We start from the raw sequence: 20,599 nt of genomic DNA on the forward strand, positions 1-20,599 counted from the left end.
GGCCTTCCAATACTTTCAGATATTGTTTCCTATCTGTGATAAACTGCCATGCTATGAAAATCACACCTGTAGTAGCAAAGCTGGGTTTTCAGCTAGAAGAAAAGTTGTCTCACAAAGGAGGACAAATGTTGTTCTCGCTCCACTACACAAGACTGCAAGCAGTGTTAAAGTGGAATTCATCAAAAATAGGATTGAAGGGTTTAGGATCAAGGGGCGGGGGGCAACTCCTCTGGTTCCACAAAGAAGTCGGACTGTAGAAGTCTGAGAAATGGAGACTGCTCACTGGATCTTTGACAATGTGAATATTTTTCTGTTGTATTTATGGCTAAAAGAAAATGATGCTCATTTTATATATTGTGAATTTCTTGGTGTAGCCAAGTGAAAGGAGCTTGCAAAGAAAAGTGTCTGGACTTCTTTAAGTTGCTTGAAGACGTTTCACCTCTCATCCGAGAAGCTTCTTCAGACTACGATGACCTGGATGACCGAGAACCTTCACAGACATATTGGTGTAGCCAAGCAACCAAAGGTTGGTCGCCAGAATCTCATCTCTGCTTTTCGGTCCTGCTGTAGCTGGAGGTCGAGTGGAGTGCCACTTCGCACTTGAGTGGTTTGTAGCTGAGTGTCGAGCCATTGGAATGAGGATTAGCAGCTCCAACTCTGAAGCCATGGCGCTCAGGCAGACAAGGGTGGAGTGCCCACTCCAGGTCAGGGACAAGTTGCTACCCAAAGTGGAAGAATTTAAGTATTTCTGGGTATTGTTCACGAGTGATGTGTGAGGATAGAGGCAAGCTGGAGATTGATGTACGGATTGGTGCCATGGCTGCAGTGACCAACTATAGTGGTGAAGAGAGAGCTGAGTGTGAAGAATAAGCCTGGAAGTCACTGGTTGATGTACAACTCCACCCCCGACTATGGTGTTGAGCTTTGGGTAGTGACCAAAAAAAAAAATGAGATCACAGATACAAGCAGCGGAAGTTAGTTGTGTCTGAATGATGGCTAGCCTCTGCCTTGGAGATGCAATCATTCGAGTGGGGCTCAGATTAGAGCCACCACTCCTCCACATCATAAGTAATAGAGATGGGAAATTGGAATCGAGCAATTTTGATTCCTTTATTGGTATCAATAAAATTCTGAATGGCAAAAAAACAAAAGTGGATTTCATAAACCAGTAGGTGATGGATACTGACTAAAATTGGATTATGATTATTTACAAGGTTATTCTTCTGGTCTCAGTGCTGCATCCTACAAAGACACACGGTGCCCTTGAGTCAAAGCTTTTAGAAATAAAACTGCAAGGTCTCTAAATGGTGTCTGAACAAAAGGATCCAAAATATCCAAATAAAAGGCATTATCTCTTTTATTGTATTTGATGTTCAACTTGACAAAGTATATGTGCATAAAAATAGCTTGAAAATAAAAGCTAACAGTCAGCATCTACTTTTATCTCACTGTTGTGGAATTGATCCTAAATTCCTTAAACGTAGCACAAATCTCACTCGACTATGAGGGCTCTAAACAGATTCTGTGATTTTAAAATTATATTATTATTTAACCCAAGTGGATTAAAAACAGTAACACTACTACAAAAACACTAGAAAAATTGTCAATAACTGAAGGTCTTAGCAAAAGGAAAGTTCACTGTGCTCAGAGAAATAATGGAACACTTATCATGTGATTAGTGGTTACTCATAAAAGGTACTTTCAGACCGCAGGGACATTTCAATCGCTCTAATAACTTGTGAAGGAAGTTCCCCACTTTTAGTGTTAATGGTTCAGTAACTAGGAGCGATCAGAGTCCTTAGAAACACCATTTCTGTTTTGTTTTGTTATATATTTTTTTAGCTTCTACCTCAGGGTCGGCCAACATGTTCTCGTTAATGTAACATAATGCTGTTTTGTCAGATTCCTCCTGGCATCAGTGCTCTGACACAGGCTGTGGCAATATCAGCCACTGTGATCCCATTTTAAAGACCTACAAATTCCACAGTAACTGTGATGACACAAGTAGCTTTGTCAACCATAAAACAACAGTTCGTGTCCAGTGGGGATGGTTCAAGTACATTTTTTTATTTGTTTTAGGTTCAGACACTGAAAACTACTTGGATACTAGACACCGCTTCAGAACAATAACCCTTCTCATTAACAACTGCCACGTGTACATGAGCCAATGTGCAGTACTGACAAAATAGCAGCAACTGCCACTTAAAACTATCCTAAAAGAGAAACCTCTGATTGACATCAATTGGTGGAGCACTGACAATACCATATTGAAAAGACAAACCATGTGAACACTAGACATTTAAGTAGTATTTAGCTCTAATAAAGGGAAAAATACAATCAATGGACAGTAAAATCTAGCTTTAAGAAACCTATATAGAATAGAGGCAACATACAAAAAAATCCTGGCTCCTCCAAATGAAATATATTTAAAAAAAACTTTCCCAGCAGTTTATCTCGACAATCTGTGACTTCAGACAGCAAAGAGACTAAGACAGAAAAAGATTAAAGTGAAAGTGGATTACCACGATAACCAAAGTAGATCTAAACTGCTGTACCACAAACTATCCTTGATCGTAAATTGGCACAAGATCTGCAGTCTGTCTCTGTCCAAGGTTAGTGGCTCCTTGTATACTTAATATATTTTTAAAGTAGTTCCTTCTTAGGTTGTGTTATGTGAAAAAGTACAGAATCAATGCTGCTTTCCAGCCCAGTTATCTTCAGACCCACTGTGCACATAAACTCTTCCATCATGGGATCCTGTATCCTGTTTTTTGGTACTGAAATGCCAACACCATCTTCTGTAGCTATTAGGTCACTTCAGTTTTCAGAGGAACAGCTCAGCAGGACGTTACCCTCAGATTTGTGCGTTCAGACTAATAAACCTTCCTATTACTTGCCTTGGTAAATGGCCTGTATTTATATAGCGCTTTTACTAGTCCCTAAGGACCCCAAAGCGCTTTACATATCCAGTCATCCACCCATTCACACACTGGTGATGGCAAGCTGCATTGTAGCCACAGCCACCCTGGGGCGCACTGACAGAGGCGAGGCTGCCGGACACTGGCGCCACCGGGCCCTCTGACCACCACCAGTAGGCAACGGGTGAAGTGTCTTGCCCAAGGACACAACGACCGAGACTGTCCAAGCTGGGGCTCGAACCGGCAACCTTCCGATTACAAGGCGAACTCCCAACTCTTGAGCCACGATCGCCTTCTCGCTGGTTATGAGGTACTGAACGGAAACAGAATGAATCACACACAAGGATAACCATTTCTGTTTTAATATTGTCCAATCAGAAAACACAACCAAAGAAAAGTAAACAGGAAGTAGGATTAAAGGCTTGTATAGGACTTCCTGTTTCTTTCAGCTTTTGGTCCTAAGCCATAATCATCATCATCTTCATCATTACCACCACCATTAATATGATCTTCAGCATCAACATCTTTGTAGTCCACATTTTAATTTCAAAGTCATCACAGTTGGATAATTTACAGTGTTTATTATACACAGGGCAGATTTTTTGTGTGCTTTGTGTCTGTAAACTGAACTTCCCTGAATGGACAATGAAGGTTGAAAATGCACTGAATAATTAGTATAATAATTAGAATAATACTAATTAGCTTTTTCACATCATCAACATTTGTCATCACTGAGTCAATCATCGTAATTAGTTCCACCATCATAATTATAATCATTTAATCATAACTGGTAATGTGTCTCTCATCACCAAAACTGTTTTCTTCATCTTCACACACGCACATCAACATACGTCACTGGACACACATTTTATAGAAGCAGGCAGGTCCATTAATTTGTATATGGCTCAGTTATTAACATCAAAGCTGGATCGAAGAGAAGAGGAACAACTTCAAAGTCTGCTCCACTGGACGAAAGTTCAATGCAACAAACACTGAAAGTCCTTTTTAAAAAAAAAAAACTTCTTAAAAGTCACATTTCCAAAGGTTTCACAGGTGTTCTCTTCAGGCATTTTTGTGTCCAGCTCATGTTCCTAAGACTCTCGAGTCCACAGAATCATTTACATTAAAAAAGCAAAATCAGAAATCTACTCCCTTGAAAATCCATTGTGCTTTTAAATCCGTCATGCTGCAAGACTCTTAGCCACACAGTCCACAGCAGTGCAGAGCCCATTATACTGTACAATCCACATTGATCGGAAATCCTTTGATCTGTAGAATCTGTCACATTTCTGTCATGCAGCCGACACCTCCATTCTGCTTTATATTTTGTAGTGCAGCAGAATCTGTACAGGCTCCACAAAGCAGTCAGATCTACGACACTCTTGCACGACTGAACGTGTGTATGGTTAGTGCTGTTGTATACCGTCTGTTGTACTTTGTAATCCATCACACTGTCCCATATAGCATCAACTCTGCCAAACTGCATGCTCCTAAACATAGAACTTATCGTTGCAAACAAATATCTTGAAATGCCAGGTTCCTCAAGCTTTGCATTTCATCAGTAAATCACTTTGTGAACTTTATAGGATTACACTTGCCTGTCTTTAAATAAGTCCATTGATGATGACCTTTAATCTGTCACATCAACATGAGTACAACTGTGTTTAAAAAGCCACATCATCTGCATATAACGACACTAAACACATTTCTCTAAACAACATGCTCTCAGCTGTCTTGTTGGACATTTCATTTTACCATCTTTCATTTTGACTCTACTCACTGATTTGTCCATCAGGTTTACAAAAAACAGGTTTACTGATATCTAACCATTGACTGGCTCAAAAAAAAATAAATCTTGTATTTCTGACTGTAGGTTTTGTCCAGAAGTTGAGGCTGATGTGCTTTTGTCCAACAACTTTCTGGTTTTGTGCTTTGTAAAACCACAGAAATCTTTTTGAGTTGTTATTTGGTCACTGATTTAATTTCCAAGATTGCTGTCAGCCAGAAAAAGCTTTCTGAGATGCTCTGTCAGTTTCACAGTCCCCTGGCTCCTCTCAGTTTTCCACAAGGAATGATTCCAACATTCTCATCCATCTGTCATTCAATTAATCTCTCTGAGGAGTTTGTCAGACTTTAGGAGGTCACAAAATAAATAGCAGGTTTTCTGGCTGACAGATTTGAAGTGGGAAGCATTTGGGGAAACTATTACAATTACACCTGACCCCTTCTGGTAGCTTGCCAAGTGTGTGGATGCAGGTGTCTTTAATTTAAGAGGACATGTACCAAAAAAAAAAATCTCTACCCTATGTGTTGGAGAAAAGAAAATAATGTCTTTTACTTGTTCCAAACAAGTAAACACACAGAATCTTTTAAAGAATAAAAATTATATATGATGATAGCTTAGGGTTATAAATTAGTATTTTTAGAATTAGCCCCCTGAAAGTTAACTGGATCATGCTAATGTGAGTCTTTTTCCATTTAAGTCTATGAATGCCAAATTAGTTGTGCATTCAGAGATGCTGTACTGCATACTTTGATAGTAATGAGTGATTATTCGGGTTACTGTTGTCTTACTATCAGATTCCTATGAAAGCAGTCTGTTCATTCTCCTCTGACCTCTGACATCAACAGTGTATTTTCTCAGAGAGAACTGCTGTTAACTGAATATTTTCTATTTTTCCAGACCAGGCTAATGAGAGCTGCATTCATTTTACATTTGAATTTGTTTTTCTTTTCCTGCTTTCTTTGCCTTTACAAATGAAAAACAAATGCATTTAAATACTTTTTCTTTTGGTTTTCTGTCAGGTAGCATATTTAATCTTATAGAGGGCACAGAAATACAGACTTACATATTGGCAAATGGAAAATACCTTTCATGGTAAATTCTGTTTTTGTAGTTGCTGTCAACAACTTTAAATAGAAAAACTAATTTATAGGAAATTGTAAATCTTGTCCTATTCAGCCTCTGTGCTTTTGCTTAAACCCAACAAACCCTTTATGTACCAAGGCTGTTTTGGGCCTTCTTTTAAAGTCTCCTTCAAAATGCTGTCCAGTTTTGCTTATAGAAAAGAAAACAGAAGTGTTTTCTCTGGTTTAGAGGAAATTTTGATTGAGCTTTTGTGCTGTGAGCTTTTTATATTCAGGGGACATTTCTGAAACGAGGCCCCAACAAACCCCTCCTGAAGCCACTGATATTTTCAAAAGCTGAGTTTTTGATCATGAAAAAAAAAAGCTGCCCTTTAATTTCAGGCCGAACGGTATGAATTCTGTGGACAGTTAATGAGTGTGAATCAGCGCTCTGAGTGTTATCAGAAGACACCAAGTCCATGTAGTGTTAATTACAGCTCTGTTCAATGATCGACATGCCCCTAACTGCCAGGGTGTCTGCCTTTTAACGTCAGCCGGTTTAATGTGCTGAACACAGGCCAGACTGATTAAACTGTTCTGGATCTTTGTTTAGCAAGGGCGTTGTGAGGATCAGAGCCTTGAAGTTCTGAAAACTGCGAGTTGCATCTTTAATCAGCCAATCAAAATGCAGACAATTACACCTATGATTTGTCAAAGTGAGAGTAAAATTTTCTTTGTTCTGGATATGTTGAAAGGTCTATTTTGAATCCGTTCTAGTCAATTCATTGCATTGTGTGATTGAAACCATACAATCTAATGTCAGTTCATTCTGCATCTGGACGTAAAGTTTTCAGTGGGAAAAACATTTCGTCATTCATCCAACTGACTTCTACAGTCTCAGCCTGGAACACCACTAAGTCACTGGTTCAGGTATGTGGATGACACCTGGGTGAGATCAAGTCTCAGGACGTACCACAATTCACTGATCACATTAACTCAGTGGACCAACACATCAAGTTCACCAGGGAGGATATGAAAAGTGACAGGTTAGCCTTCTTAGACTGTGAGATTTCCATCAGTAATGGGGGACATTTAAAAGCTGATGTGTACCATAAACCTACCCATGTGGATCAGTATTTAAGGTTTGACTCTCATCATCCACTGGATTACAAACTGGGTGTCATTTAGGATGCTACAACACATAGCGATCACCATCCCACATATACAGCGGCCAGGGAAGCAGAAGAACATCATATCAAGAAGGTCCTGAGTAAAATACGGTTATCCCAGCTGGACAATTGTCAAAGCTGGGAAGGCACCTAAAGAAAGTTCCAGGCGATCAAGGAGAGAAGGACAACTGCAAAACCCGTAGTGATCCCTTATGTGTCAAGAGTATCGGAACAGTTGAGACAAATTTTTTCTAAACACTGAGTCGCTGTGGATTTTAAACCCCAAAACACACTGAGCTACCAAAAAATGGTCCACCCCAAGGATCGGGTCCCCCAACACAAACAGAGTAATATAGTGTACGCTATTAAGAGCCAGGAGGACTGAAATGATTTATACATCAGGGAAACCAAAAAACCTCTGGCGAAGTGGATGGCACAACACAGAAGAGCTAACTTGTCAGTCCCAGACTCCGCAGTCTATCTATGCCTACAGGCAAGTAAATACTCTTTCAGTGATGAGGATGTACACATCCTGGACAGGGAGGAGCTCTGGTTTGAGCGGCTGAGACTGAAGAAGCCACTTGGTTGAGCGACAAAATGTTTCTCCCACTGAAAATGCTAAGTCCAAATGAACAGAATAAACTTTTTGACTTTTCGATACTGGTTGTGTTCCCATTTTTTGATCAAAAGAAAAGCTAGTATCAAACATCAGTGTCATATTAGATGTTTTAAAGGGAAAACTCACTAAACCATTTATATCTAAATGCGTTGTCAACCTCAGAAAGAAACACCCGTGACTGCTAATACCACAGTAAGTAGTCCTCCATGGGCTGTGTCTAATGACGTCTAGCTGAAATACAACTTTGTTTTTTTGTTGTTTATAAAGATCTTAGTCATTTCACTTTGTTGTATGCTGTTTTTAATCTGGGAGCTGGTTCTTGTCTCAGTGACTACCCTTAAAGCAGTCTAAACATAGCACAGAAACCAATTTAACCACATCAGCCACAAGTGGAAGAAAGCAATCCAGTAGAGCTAAAAAGATTGAAATCAAGGTTCTTTTAAAAAATCAAAACCAGTCTGCCCAGTATTCTTGATCTTTCAGTCCATCTTTTTTTCTGTCCGACTGCATCTGGTAGCTAGCAGGGCATTAGCATAGCAGTCAGTTTGCAGTCACTTCACTTTAGCTGGCTGGCATGGTGTTAGCCGAAGGTGGTACTCGGAGGTTTGCGTAGCCACTGGTAGAACTGCCGCCGGTGTAGGCGGTGCCAGCGCACATTGCCCTCGACAATTTCCAGTGCTCGTGGCAACGCAGGCCCCGCCCCCACACCACTGGACAGGATGAACTCCTTTAACTAAAGGAAGAAAGAATCACAGGAGTAAATAAGGCAGCAGAGGAGAAGAAAGGAAAGAAAATAAATAATAATAATATTCATCCCCTGTAGATGCTAAAAAGGCTGTCACCCACCCCCCTCCGCAGTGCTGAAAGAAACAACTTCTGGACTTTTCAGGATGGAGATCCCTAACACGGTGGACATTGATAACTTTCAGGCATGAATTGAAACTTGTGCCATGTCCATTATAAAAATTCACCTCTGGGAGAGTATATATATGACATAAATAAGGGAAAGCTTCATAATTCCACTTTTAGAAGTGAGAAAAAGTAAGAATGTGTTCTGTGCAATTAACAGATACATTGCCAGTAGAAGTTGGAAAAAAACCAACAATACATACACATTTCATTCTTTTAGTTTGAGGGTTTTGACCAGATTGTGAACCCAGCTGTAAGGATTTGCTCCCATTCAGCCATGAGAGCATTAGTGTGCTGCTACACTGATGCTGGGTGATAAATCTGGATCACACCAGCTCACCCTAGAGGTGTTGGATGAAACTAATGAGGTCAGGGCTTGCAGGATCTTCCGCAAACAGTTAACACAAAGTTAGATGGATACTAAAGCAAATAACTGAAAACTCCTGGATGATGTTTTCATGTCTCAAACAGATTCTTTTAGAGTTGCACTGTAAACCTGCAAAAGCTGGAACATTTTATTGTATTTTATATTGATGCACTTTAATGTCATGGTATATGTACAGTTTCACTACATTTAAATTAAATAGCTTGTTAGCTCAGCTGAAATAGTTTCACAGTGTCTTATTTAATTTTCTTCACTTATGCATCACGGAGGAAGGCATGTGTAAGGTAAATAAACAGTTTCAAATTACATACTGTAATCATGGACATTTAAATGCAGTTATTCTTCATTCCTCTTGGCTTGAATGGTACTTGTGGTGAGTGAGTACACATTCTTGATGGTCATTAGCAAGACAGCTTGTAATTCACTTCACAGATTTTGCTTTTTTTCCACTGAGTGGAGCACCACACTACACACAGATACCTGTGCTACCAATTACAGGTAGCTAGGAAACTACTCTGCTCACGGTGTCACACCTCACAGTGTCATTATAAAATAAAATTAAACAAAACCTCAGCAGCTGAACTGTAAACATAATGGATTCACATATATCATCAGTATTTCAGAGCCTGCAGAATACTTCCCAGACATGCCCACTTAGAATAAGGGTATACAATTATTTAATTGCTTTAATCATTGGGGTTTACAGACTGACTGTGAGCATGAATGTCATGAAAATATTTGGATTTTAATGATTTCTTCAAACTGTTCTTTTTCTAATGTCGTGTGATTGTATAGCATACATCTTAAAAAACAACATTCACACGTTTTTTTATTTGCTCTGTTTTTTCACTGGGCAAATTTCCAGCTGCCCTGCTGGTAGCACACTCCACACACCACTTCAGGTCCCAGCACATCTTTTACAAGGGAGACACAATCAGCTGACAGAGCTCAGGTGTGTGTCAGCCTCCCCTGACACCACACCCTGAACCCACTGCTCCAGCCCTCCCCTGCAGTCAAAAATAGATTTATAAACCCCCCACTAATCTTTGGTTAGCTTTCCCATTACAAGCTGCACTTCGTCCAGATGCTTTTGGTAGCCATCAACAAGCTGCTCACATAATTCTGGATGGATATTTGACTATTTGTCTTTGTAGAATTGGTAAAGTTCATTTAAATTAGGGTTGAGGTCAAGGTTTTGGGAAGGCCATTCCAGAAGCTTAATTTTAGCCAACTTTCTCCATTCCAACAACAGTTTTTGTATGTTTGAGATCTTTGTCCTGCTGGAATAACAAACGTGTTCAAATTTCAGTCATCTAATTTGTAGGTAGTCGTCCTCCTTCATTATTTCATCCAGTTTGTGCAGAACAACAGCCCCAGTGCATGATGCTACCACCACCATGCTTGACAATCGGTACAGTGTTCTTAGGTTTCAAAGTCTCACCTTTACTCCTCTAAAAATATTTCAGTTCACTGTGGCCAGAGCTAAATCTTTGTCTCGTTTGACCATCAAACCTTTCTTCCGTAAGCACTTGACTTGTACACGTGGGAAGCTCGAAATTTCAGTGGAGGTTGAAGGTGTTGATTTTGGAGTCACAGCTTCTTTCTTGGTCAGCACCCTGTCAGTCCATGGTGTTGTCAAAGTGACACTGGTGTTCCAGCAGTTTCCATTCATGGGAGGCTTGAGCCTTCATGATTCCCAACATCAAAACCAATTTCCTCTCACGTGAGGGTGACAGTTTGGGTCACCCTCACATAATTTTCCTTTCTTAGATCTTCGCTGAGTTTCTTGGACTTTCCCATTTTTCTGAGTATTGGTCAATCCAGTGTCAAAAAATCCTTTTTGTGCTGCAAAGAGAAACGACCAACTGTAGTCAGTCATGATGACTAAGGAAATGTTAACTGGCCTGTACATATTATTTATATTTGACTCATTAACACTTTTGACCCTGCATAGATTTGAGAAAATCTATAATAAATTCAAACATGTGGACCCAATTCCTGTTTAAGTTATTATGTATTCTGTACAATCACTCCACCCTGGAAAAATAATGCCTAAAAAACATTAAATGTCCAAAATCACAGCATTCGTGCCTATGATGATTGGACAACAACTGTGCATGCACCGTATGCAGCAATAATGGTTGCTGAGAGATAATGGTCCTACCTGAAAGGCCTCGAAGTCCACATTAGGGAGGGATGGTGATGTCTTAGGTCGCAAATTTATTAGTTAGGAGATCATGGTCTGCATCCAAGTTTGAAACTTTTTTTTTTAACAATTTGTTTTGCTTGTTACAAGTGGAACTAAGGCAGCTGGACAAAGCAACAAAAAGGCACATGCATATACATTTGGCCATTTAGTAGCTGAAATACAAAAAGCTCTGAGGTTTTATATAAAGAAGACTTTGTTGTTTAAACACAGCTGAAGAAAAATGTTTGAATGTGAACATGTGATGTATTCAAGCTAAACTGTCTTTGAAAGGCATCAATTAATTGTTGAAAATTACTTTTTTTTTTAAAAAAATTTATAATTACACATAAAATTTCCAGCATGAAAGTGGAGATTTCAAAAGAAGACTTTGGTTTACAGGACTGTAAATTAACAGGTTTTCAACATTAAGGTGTTTTTTTCTTTTTGGTCAAAAAGAGAAACTTTGTTCAAAGAAGTGAATTAATTATTTTTTTTAAGTTGAGAGCCAAAAAGGAAACTTAATGTTGCTCAGAGTTTGACAGATTCAGTGAAGCGCGGGCAGAAATCCATCCCTTCGGCTCACTTTACTACAGTTCACATCGTTAACCGAGCACTCCTCTGCGCCCTCCTTCTACCTTTCGTCTCTGCTATGATTTCACTTTCTGTTATCTTTACACTTTCCCTCTCCTGTGTGACTCACCCTAAGACCCTTTTCAAACTAAAAAGAATCATTAATATAAACTCATGATGTTTTTGTTTAGAGGTTTCACTGACAGCCAAACCTAATGCGGTTACCATACCAACAGGAAAGTCGAAAGAATATTAATCACTAAAGTTTAAATAAACAGATTTATTCAGAAACACCTATGACCTTTTTTCTCTTCTTTAATTTTATATTTAATTATATCTGATTTCCATCTTTTCATCATATCAAACAACAAGCGTAGTAGCTGTGAGATGATGAAACAGAGGAACGATTAACGTTGTTAATCAAGCTCTATTTTCTCTGAGTAATCAACAGTAAATTTGGAATATTGATCCAGCTGTGAGCCTCTCGAGAACACAATTACACACTGATTAATTTCAAGGTCCTGTTAATTTCCAAGCTCCCATACTGGCATGTAGAAAACATGCTAATCTTCCTTCTGGTAGGGTATAGCTTATTTATTCTTGCTTAGAATGGAAGAATTAATTTCCCTTCATTTATTTAGGCCAAATGAAAGAGTCCAGAGTCACAAAGTATTTAATGTGAAACAGTAAAGTAATCCAAACTTCCAAAGGAAGGAGAACATGACGAAGACAGCAGGGAGGAAAATGGATTGGAACACAGTGGGAAAAACACGGATGCCCCAAGAAAGGATGAAGGGAGGACTCAGGATATATGTACAGACAGAGTTAAATAGAAGAAGCTAAACAAATATGTAACACAGGTGAAAGAAAATCAGGAAGAAGAAGCTAAACTTCATAAAAGTCACAAAACAGTAACTCGGTCCCAACTGGTCAGTCTGTTTTATATCAGAACACACTGGCTCGGTCTCAGAAATTATCCAAAAGAGTAGTTGTCTTTGAATGGTTACAACATTTTGGCTCATCATCAAAATCTCTGTGTAGCATATGGGTGAGTTTTTCACCTTCATCAAATGAGGAGGGAAATTTATAAAAGGGAGATCTTTTGAAATTAAACAGGATGCGCTCACTGGTGTGTTACCATGCAGGATTCTCAGACAGACCACCTCCTCACTCATCACTTTTAAAGATGGCAACAACAACAACAACAAAAAAATACTCAACTCTTAAAACTTAAAGTTAGCAAATTTAGTGAAGTTACCCTAACTTTGCTAACTTTAAAATGTGTGATGTCATAGTGGCTGCATTCACATTGTACACAGAGTCTATCACAGGAAAATTAAATTTACACAACAAGAAACTTTATGTCAGGGACCTGGATCTGAGCTATCGGGGGTCCCTGAGCTGTTATGGACTTGTGTTATATTATATGTGATACTGCGCTACTGTTCCGTGTCCACATTGGTATATAGGCAGGTATGTGTGTATGTGTGTGTATATGCAGCTGTTTCCTGTAGCACCTTTAGGCCTGGTGGGTGTGGCCCTGTTAGAAGGCGGGCCACCTCTGAAGACCTTTGCCAAACACCTGCGGCTGATCAGGGCTCGTCGGGGGAGCTAGTAGGAGAGTGCTGGAGCTTCCACCGATGCTGGATCATTGCGTGAGACTCCACGTTAGTCTTCCGGTCGAGTTTAGTTAGCGTGTGTGTGCCCGCGGTTGTATTGTGTCCTGACGGCTGCTTCTATTGTTTTCCCCAGGAGAGGTGTGGAGCGACCGACAGCAGCCAGCACGGGGAGTGCTGAGACACGGGAGCAGAGGGCACTAAGACACGGACTTTTCACGGAGGATGCAACGTGGGAGTCAGGGGAGAGCACGGGGATTTATTGTTGTTTTTTCCATTCACTGTGAATAAACGCACTGCTGATATTCAGAGCTCCGCGCCTGGGTCCTCCTTCCTCACTTTCCCATGGTTCACCATCGTCAACTATGACACTTTAATGAACATCTTGATGTCTTTAAATCTGATTTTGTGCCAGTTTGACACTTGATGGCTTTGGGATTTGATGATTTTCAGGTGAAACTAAAATTGGGAGGAATATACTCTTGGCCAGGAAATATGTTTTTTTTTAAATAGCAACTTCACACCGTTCTAAACCCCAGATGTCACTTTCTATCGGATGCCATCTTTAGTCTACTGATCAAAGAAAAAACAACACCACTTGTTTCTATGTCTGTGAAGGTTCTCAGTCATCCAGGTCATCGCAGTCTAAGGAGCTTTGAAAGAAAAGCGTCTGCACTTCTTTAAGTTGCTTGAAGACGTTTCACCTCTCGTCTGAGAAGCTTCTTCAGTTCTAAGGGTCAATGGTGGAGAGTCCCAGATTTAAACCTAGTGGGAGTTTCCCCCCAAAGAGGGAGAAAGGACCCCCTGATGATCCTCTACCTAAGGTGTGAAAACGGGTGTGGGTCACAATCAGCCAGGGTTTCGGGTGAGCTCATTGTGAAACCTGGCCCCACCCTATCATTTGATTTACTGAGTTCAGATGACCCAGGATGTGAGTGGGCGTTAAGGCATCTGGGAAGGGATCTCAAAACTGGATTATAGATGGCAGACAGTTGGTGTCGTAAACCACCGCCTCTGTTCAAAGATGGTCGCTCACAGTGGACATAGATGGCTTCTTTCACTCCTCTTTCAAACCATCTGTCCTCTCTGTCCAAAATGTGAACATTGGCATCCTCGAAAGAGTGTCCTTTATCCTTAAGATGCAGATGGACTGCTGAGTCTTGTCCTGTGGAGGTGGCTCTTCTATGTTGTGCCATGCGCTTGTGAAGTGGCTGTTTGGTCTCTCCAATGTAGAGGTCTGGACATTCCTCGCTGCACTGTACAGCATACACCACATTGTTAAGTTTGTGTTTAGGAGTTTTGTCTTTCGGGTGAACCAGTTTTTGTCTGAGTGTGTTGCTGGGTCTGAAGTACACTGGGATGTCATGCTTGGAGAAAACCCTCCTGAGTTTCTCTGATACACTGGCTACATAGGGGATGACAATGTTGTGTCTTTCCTATCATCCCTCACTGGTGTCTGATCTTCTTTTCTGTGCCTCTTTGCTGACTTTATAAAAGCCCATTTAGGATAGCTGCACGTTTTGAGTGCTTCCTTTACATGTGTGTGTTCCTTCTTTTTTACTGCAGGCTTAGAGGGAACATGTTCTGCCCGGTGGTGTAGGGTCCTAATTACTCCAAGTTTGTGTTCCAGAGGGTGATGGGAGTCAAAGAGGAGGTACTGGTCCGTATGTGTGGGCTTCTGGTAAACTTCAATCTTGAGGTTGCCATTCTCTTCAATGTGCACAGCGCAGTCCAGGAAGGGCAAACAGTCATCCTTTGTGTCTTCCCTGGTGAACTTGATGTTTTTATCCACAGCGTTAATGTGAGTAGTGAAGGATTCCACTTCTTGTGTCTTGATTTTGACCCAGGTGTCGTCTATATATCTGTACCAGTAGCTGGGTACTCTCCCTTTAAAAGAGCCAAGAGCCTTTCTTTCCACTTCCTCCATGTAAAGGTTGGCTACAATAGGTGACACGGGGGAGCCCATGGCACAGCCATGTTTTTGTCTGTAGAAACCCTCGTTGTATTTGAAATATGTAGTGGTGAGTAGGGCTGCTCGATTATGGCAAAAATGATAATCACGATTATTTTCACTGAAATTGAGATCTCGATTATTTGACGATATTTATTTAACCCTTTAAGACCTACTATAGAACCAAGTCCGCCAGAGCTTATATTATTTTTTTACATGTTGTAGTGCCATTTATGGGAGCATTTCAAGTTGCTATACAACTGTTATAGCCCATATTTTAATAATATGTATGCATTAAGTCCATAGTAAGTACATTAATTGCAAAAAAGTGCAATAAACTACAAAAAAAATTTGAAAATCGTTTTTGTTTGTTTTTTTACATATATTTCTACTTGGAGAAATTTAAGAGGTTTATCCCTCAAAACGTTAAATACAAAAAAGTTGCAAAAAATAGTTTACAACAACAGGAAACTTATTTTGAGTGTCTTCATAGTTTTATTTTGGAGATACACCAATTTTTATATACTGCAGGAAAAACAAAAAAAAAAACAATCCTATGATGCAAATTTGCAAAGAAAACAGCACGTGAATCAAAATAAACTATTGCCAGCAGTGCAATTCGAGTTCTAAGCATCCCAGAAACTATTCAGAAAAGTCAAACATGACCAGTATAGGCTTTTAAGGCCTACAAGTAAAAACTACATTTCCGCGAAAATGACGTCACTTCTGGTTTCGGGCAGGAAATGGCGGACATGCGATAGTTCGCGCTGACGTCTGTTTCACTGTGGGAAGTGTTACGAACAGCTGATTGGATCGGCAAAGCGTGTTTCTGGAATATTATGTTTTTGTTCCTGCAAGCCTTTTTATGCAATTTTTGCAAAGCTTTATGTGGAAGGAAACCGTGACCGAGGACAAGCTGATGGCATAAGATGTAAGTACAACTCCTCCGGTTTCGTATGCAAAACAAATTATTGCGCTAGCTTACACGGTTCAGGTTCTACAGGGATTTAAAAATAGTTACACAAAACGGAGCGTGCTGCTATGACCGGCTTTAAAGGGTTAACAATGACTTTAAAAAATAATATAAAATAGTGTGCAACACCACTGAAGTTTTTTTTTTTACCTCTCCTTTCAACCAACGGCAGTCACTCTCCTCTCCAAATAACTTCTGCTTAGCTTTCCGAGCTTCCCTCGGGTCCTCTTAATCAGCGGTCTCCAACCTTTTTTGCGCCACGGACCGGTTTATGCCCGACAATATTTTCACGGACCGGCCTTTAAGGTGTCGCGGATAAATGAGAGAGGGGCTAATAATCGGCTCAGTCATTTTTAATGATCGTTGAAAGCCCAGATCGTAATCGTGATTAAAATTCGATTAATTGAGCAGCCCTAGTGGTGAGGCAGAGGTCTAACAGTGTGCAAATCTGATCTTAGACCACCACTTGTTTCACTCACCTCATTCAGTTCTCGCTCAGTGTTGAGGAACTCTGTGACTCCACTGATGAGTTTTGAATTCATGAACAAAGCTTCACCGTATCTGAACAGAAATGAAGACAGAGACGGCATTTCAGGTGCTACATGTAAAGAACTTAAAAACGCTTGCGTGCTTTTCTGATCGTTTACGTCTCTTACCGCGCGTTCAGGATGTCCCACTTCTCTCTGAAGTACCTCCAGGCCAGGTTCCGACCCTGAGGGTTTCGACCCACGTGGATGATGACATCAATCACATCCTGCTCTGGGACCAGGTCCGAAGTCAGAGACAGGTTCAACAGCCTTGGAGACACAAAGAAAAGGATGGAAATGTTGGAATGTGGCTGTACCAAGTCTACCTGGAGAGCTGATAGGTTCCATATATGCTAACACATTAACATGCTCAACAAATATTGGCACGATCACAATATTAATAAAGACTGAAATTCGCTCCAAATACTGACTTTGAATTTAACTATAAAACCCTTAAAGACGACGCTCACACTCTTCCACAGTGTTGTCCCATCTGCCTTCCCTGATGCATGAAATATGACAGCAGCTTTCAAGAAGTAAAGAGTTAAGAAAAAAACAATGTGGTATGTAAATATGGATCTTTTAAAGTTGAAAGTCGCTCAATAAACTTTGTTACCTCCTGTTAAAGTTTTGTCATACATGGATTAATAACCTCACATAGAAAGTTCTGTGCACCTCTGGCAACTGGAACTTGTAAAGTGTATTTTGTGTTCAGATATTAAGAGTTGTTTAGCCTCTGTTTCTGGATTTGGTGTGAGAGTCGCAGTGTGTGAAGTCACTCGCCAGGAGCGTGAGGGTCAACAGCTCATGTAATCTGGCTAGAAAAGGTCAAGCTGTCATTTTGTAGTTTTTTTGTCCTGTGAGCTGCCGGAGGATGTTTCTGCCAAATCAAGAAAGAGTCCTCTGAAACACTCACGTGAGCTACTCCCAGCTTAAAGGGGATTGGAGGGAATTTAAAGGGATTTACAGAAACATGTTGATCACACACAGAGCAATCTTTTGGATGTGTAAACGTATCAAATTGAGAGTTTTTCTTTTTCTTTGAGATGTGAAACTGAGCAGGCCAAAGAGTTTCATAAATTTATGTTTAATCATCCAACGTCGTGTTCAAAGTTTACCTTCATCTTTCTTTATTTTCTGTTGCTTCACTGCCTCTGTGTGTGTGTGTGTGTGTGTGTGTGTGTGTGTGTGTGTGTGTGTGTGTGTGTGTGTGTGTGTGTGTGTGTGTGTGTGTGTGTGTGTGTGTTGCTTGGCTCATTGTTTGTAACTGCCATCTTTTCATTAAACCACCAAATCAATTTTCTCTCTCTTTTCCCACAACCCCTCTGCTGAAACCATTTCCTGTGTGACCAATCAGCTTCTTTCTGAGCTGTGGTTTTTGATTTGTGTGTGTGTGTGTGTGTGTGTGTGTGTGTGTGTGTGTGTGTTGCAATCTGAACATACAGTACCACCTCTCTGATTGCAGAACAGTTTACTGTGGGTAGAAAATCAATACCTGAGACACACACACACACACACACACACACACACACACACACACACACACAGATTCACAGACACACACCTACACACACTGATTGGTCTTACCACGAGTGTGTGTGTAATTCATCCTTGCAATTTTTCTCAATGAGCGATAGTGGCAGTTGCCCCTGATAAAATACAGTGTTGTGTATAGACAGTCACACAAAAACACACGTGTACAGACACACACACACACACACAAACCTAGCTGGATTTCAGCACATGTAACGCCCCCCAGGCATCTTTTCACTGCACACACCTTTCTGTCAATTTGCAATTTTTTCCTGTCAGTGTGCCGCCAATTAACAGAGCTCACCTGACAGGTAGGATTTAGTCACCTTTTTATTTTTTATTGTTCACTGGTTTGTTTGTCATATTCTAATACAGCCCAGTACAGACACAACTCTGCAGTATCGGAGCCATTTTCCAAATATGAACAAAGTCATTTTTTCCATGCTGTCCCCCAAATTTGGGCTTTTACCTTCATTTCTTGGTCTGATAATGTTTTTTTAGACCCAGTCTAAGTTGGTCTTAACCAAACTGTTCCCGGCAGCACGTTCTGTTTATTTTCAGTACATTTTTTTTAAAATTAAAGTTCTATTTATTTATTCCATCCTGCCCGTCGGCCACGTGTCTGTTTTTGGTCCCTCTTACACAGACACCTATTACAGCTCAAAATAAATGTGAATGTTGTTACATATCTGCCGGAGGGTCTTAACAATTTAATATTATATGACATTTGCAGAACATGTACGCAAGATGCAATTAAAGACAAACAGCAGGAGGTAGATAATCCAGATGTGAATTAAGATCACAGCAGGAAACTGATTAAAAATAGCAGCAATGCAGAATTATTTAATATTCAGACTACACGATGTGACTGTGATACTGGCACAGCCTGACAGGCACACTAATGCCAGTGGATGTTAACAGGTTAACTTAATCTCACTTCAGGATGCTATCCCACCACTGTCATTCATATATGTGATGCTCAGACACACTTGGCCTGTCTCTATGTTCCCCTCCAGCACAGGGTCATTGTTCCTGGCTCAAGTTTCAGTTTCAGTCACAAAATCCTGATTTCATACGGGAAGATTTGTTACTGCTGTTGCTTTCCTGAAAACATAAAAAATAGTGAAGCAGAATTCAGACTCATGGGTCAGTCTATCACTGTGACCATCTCGAAAGACACAAACAAATGGTTATACTGTATAGAATCCATGCGGGCCCGATGTGGGAGACCTAAATCCTTTGAGAGTTGTGTCAGGAAGGGCATCTGGTGTAAAAGTCTGCCAAATCAACTATGCGATGATCCCTTGTATTAGGGCTGCGTGGGTCTGACCACACTTGCCCTCACATGGGCCCCAAGAGGGCATATTTGTTGGGTAGATCAATGATATTGATTCATATGACTTTATGAATTGCAATTTAACCTCATAAACACTCAATGAGATAGTTGTGTTTTTTAAAACAATAGCTGCAATGACAGAGACAGCCGAGCCATGTCTACCTGTTGAGGAGGAAAGTGTTGTCTGAGCAGGTCAGAGCCTCCAGCAGGATCTTCTTCTCTGAAACGGCGTTGGAAGAGTGAAACTTCATCCAGATGAACTCCCACACATCCTCGTCCATCAGGCTGACTCCGGTGCAGTAAACTATGTCTCGGATGTTAGGAGGAATCCTACAGGGCAGGGACACAATATCACACCATCACACTGACTGAAGCCACTCTGCCCCGGTGCAACAAATTACCGGTATAGCAAAAGTCTGGTATCATTTTAGGAATGTGAGTATTTGATGTGACTTATTTGCAGTACCACCTTCCTGCAGGGACAGGAAGGTAATAAAACTAAAAGCCCCGATAAGGCATGTCTGCGGGATTAACTGGGACGCTCTCTGGGTGCTAAGTGAGAAATTCTGATTCCATTAAGAAGCTCCATTAAAAACATTCCTCCTGCTGCTGCTATGGTCATAAAATGCAGAGAAAGAGCCACACTCAGACACTTTTGAACAACTGAGACTTTAGAAAGTTTCAGGAAGTCTAATTGGCACGCATACCTCTAAATTTATTGTGTTGGAATATATTTTCAGTTTGAATAGCATACGTGCTGACTGCAGACAGCTTCTTTCTCAGCTGCATTCACAATTGCCAAGCCAAGCTTTAATCAGAGTAAACACAGCAAATGTTCTAGTCAGTGTCCAAGTTCCAACTTTGAGATACACGGCTAAGTAAACAGCCGAGACAGAGATGGCTATGCATAAATTCTGAGTAGAGGTTTAGGAGAATTCTAACTGAGATGCTAAAAAACACATTAGCCAGTCACCCTGCTGCTCTGATGAATGCTCAGAGCAAAGCTTCACAAGACTTTCGGTGTTGTGGTCGCAGGTAGCTGCTGCCTTGCTTTATTT

The 20,599-nt window shown here is 40.5% G+C and overlaps 1 protein-coding gene across 2 annotated transcripts in view; it reads right to left on the reverse strand.

Annotated features, from left to right (window-relative positions):
* Positions 1-3,264: 3,264 nt before the first annotated feature.
* Positions 3,265-20,599, reverse strand: part of LOC101477232 (thyrotropin-releasing hormone-degrading ectoenzyme) — a 272,984-nt gene continuing 255,649 nt past the window's right edge. For both annotated transcript variants that reach the window (XM_004566481.3, XM_076876236.1), the window contains exons 17-20: positions 19,704-19,871; positions 16,802-16,942; positions 16,625-16,706; positions 3,265-8,286 (exon numbers count right to left, since the gene is read on the reverse strand). In XM_004566481.3, coding sequence (XP_004566538.1) covers positions 8,134-8,286; positions 16,625-16,706; positions 16,802-16,942; positions 19,704-19,871 — 544 coding nt within the window. In that variant the 3' untranslated portion in view covers positions 3,265-8,133. The remainder of the gene's footprint in view (positions 8,287-16,624; positions 16,707-16,801; positions 16,943-19,703; positions 19,872-20,599) is intronic.

Source organism: Maylandia zebra, linkage group LG17, assembly GCF_041146795.1.
Source record: "Maylandia zebra isolate NMK-2024a linkage group LG17, Mzebra_GT3a, whole genome shotgun sequence".
Taxonomy (NCBI): Eukaryota; Metazoa; Chordata; class Actinopteri; order Cichliformes; family Cichlidae; genus Maylandia; species Maylandia zebra.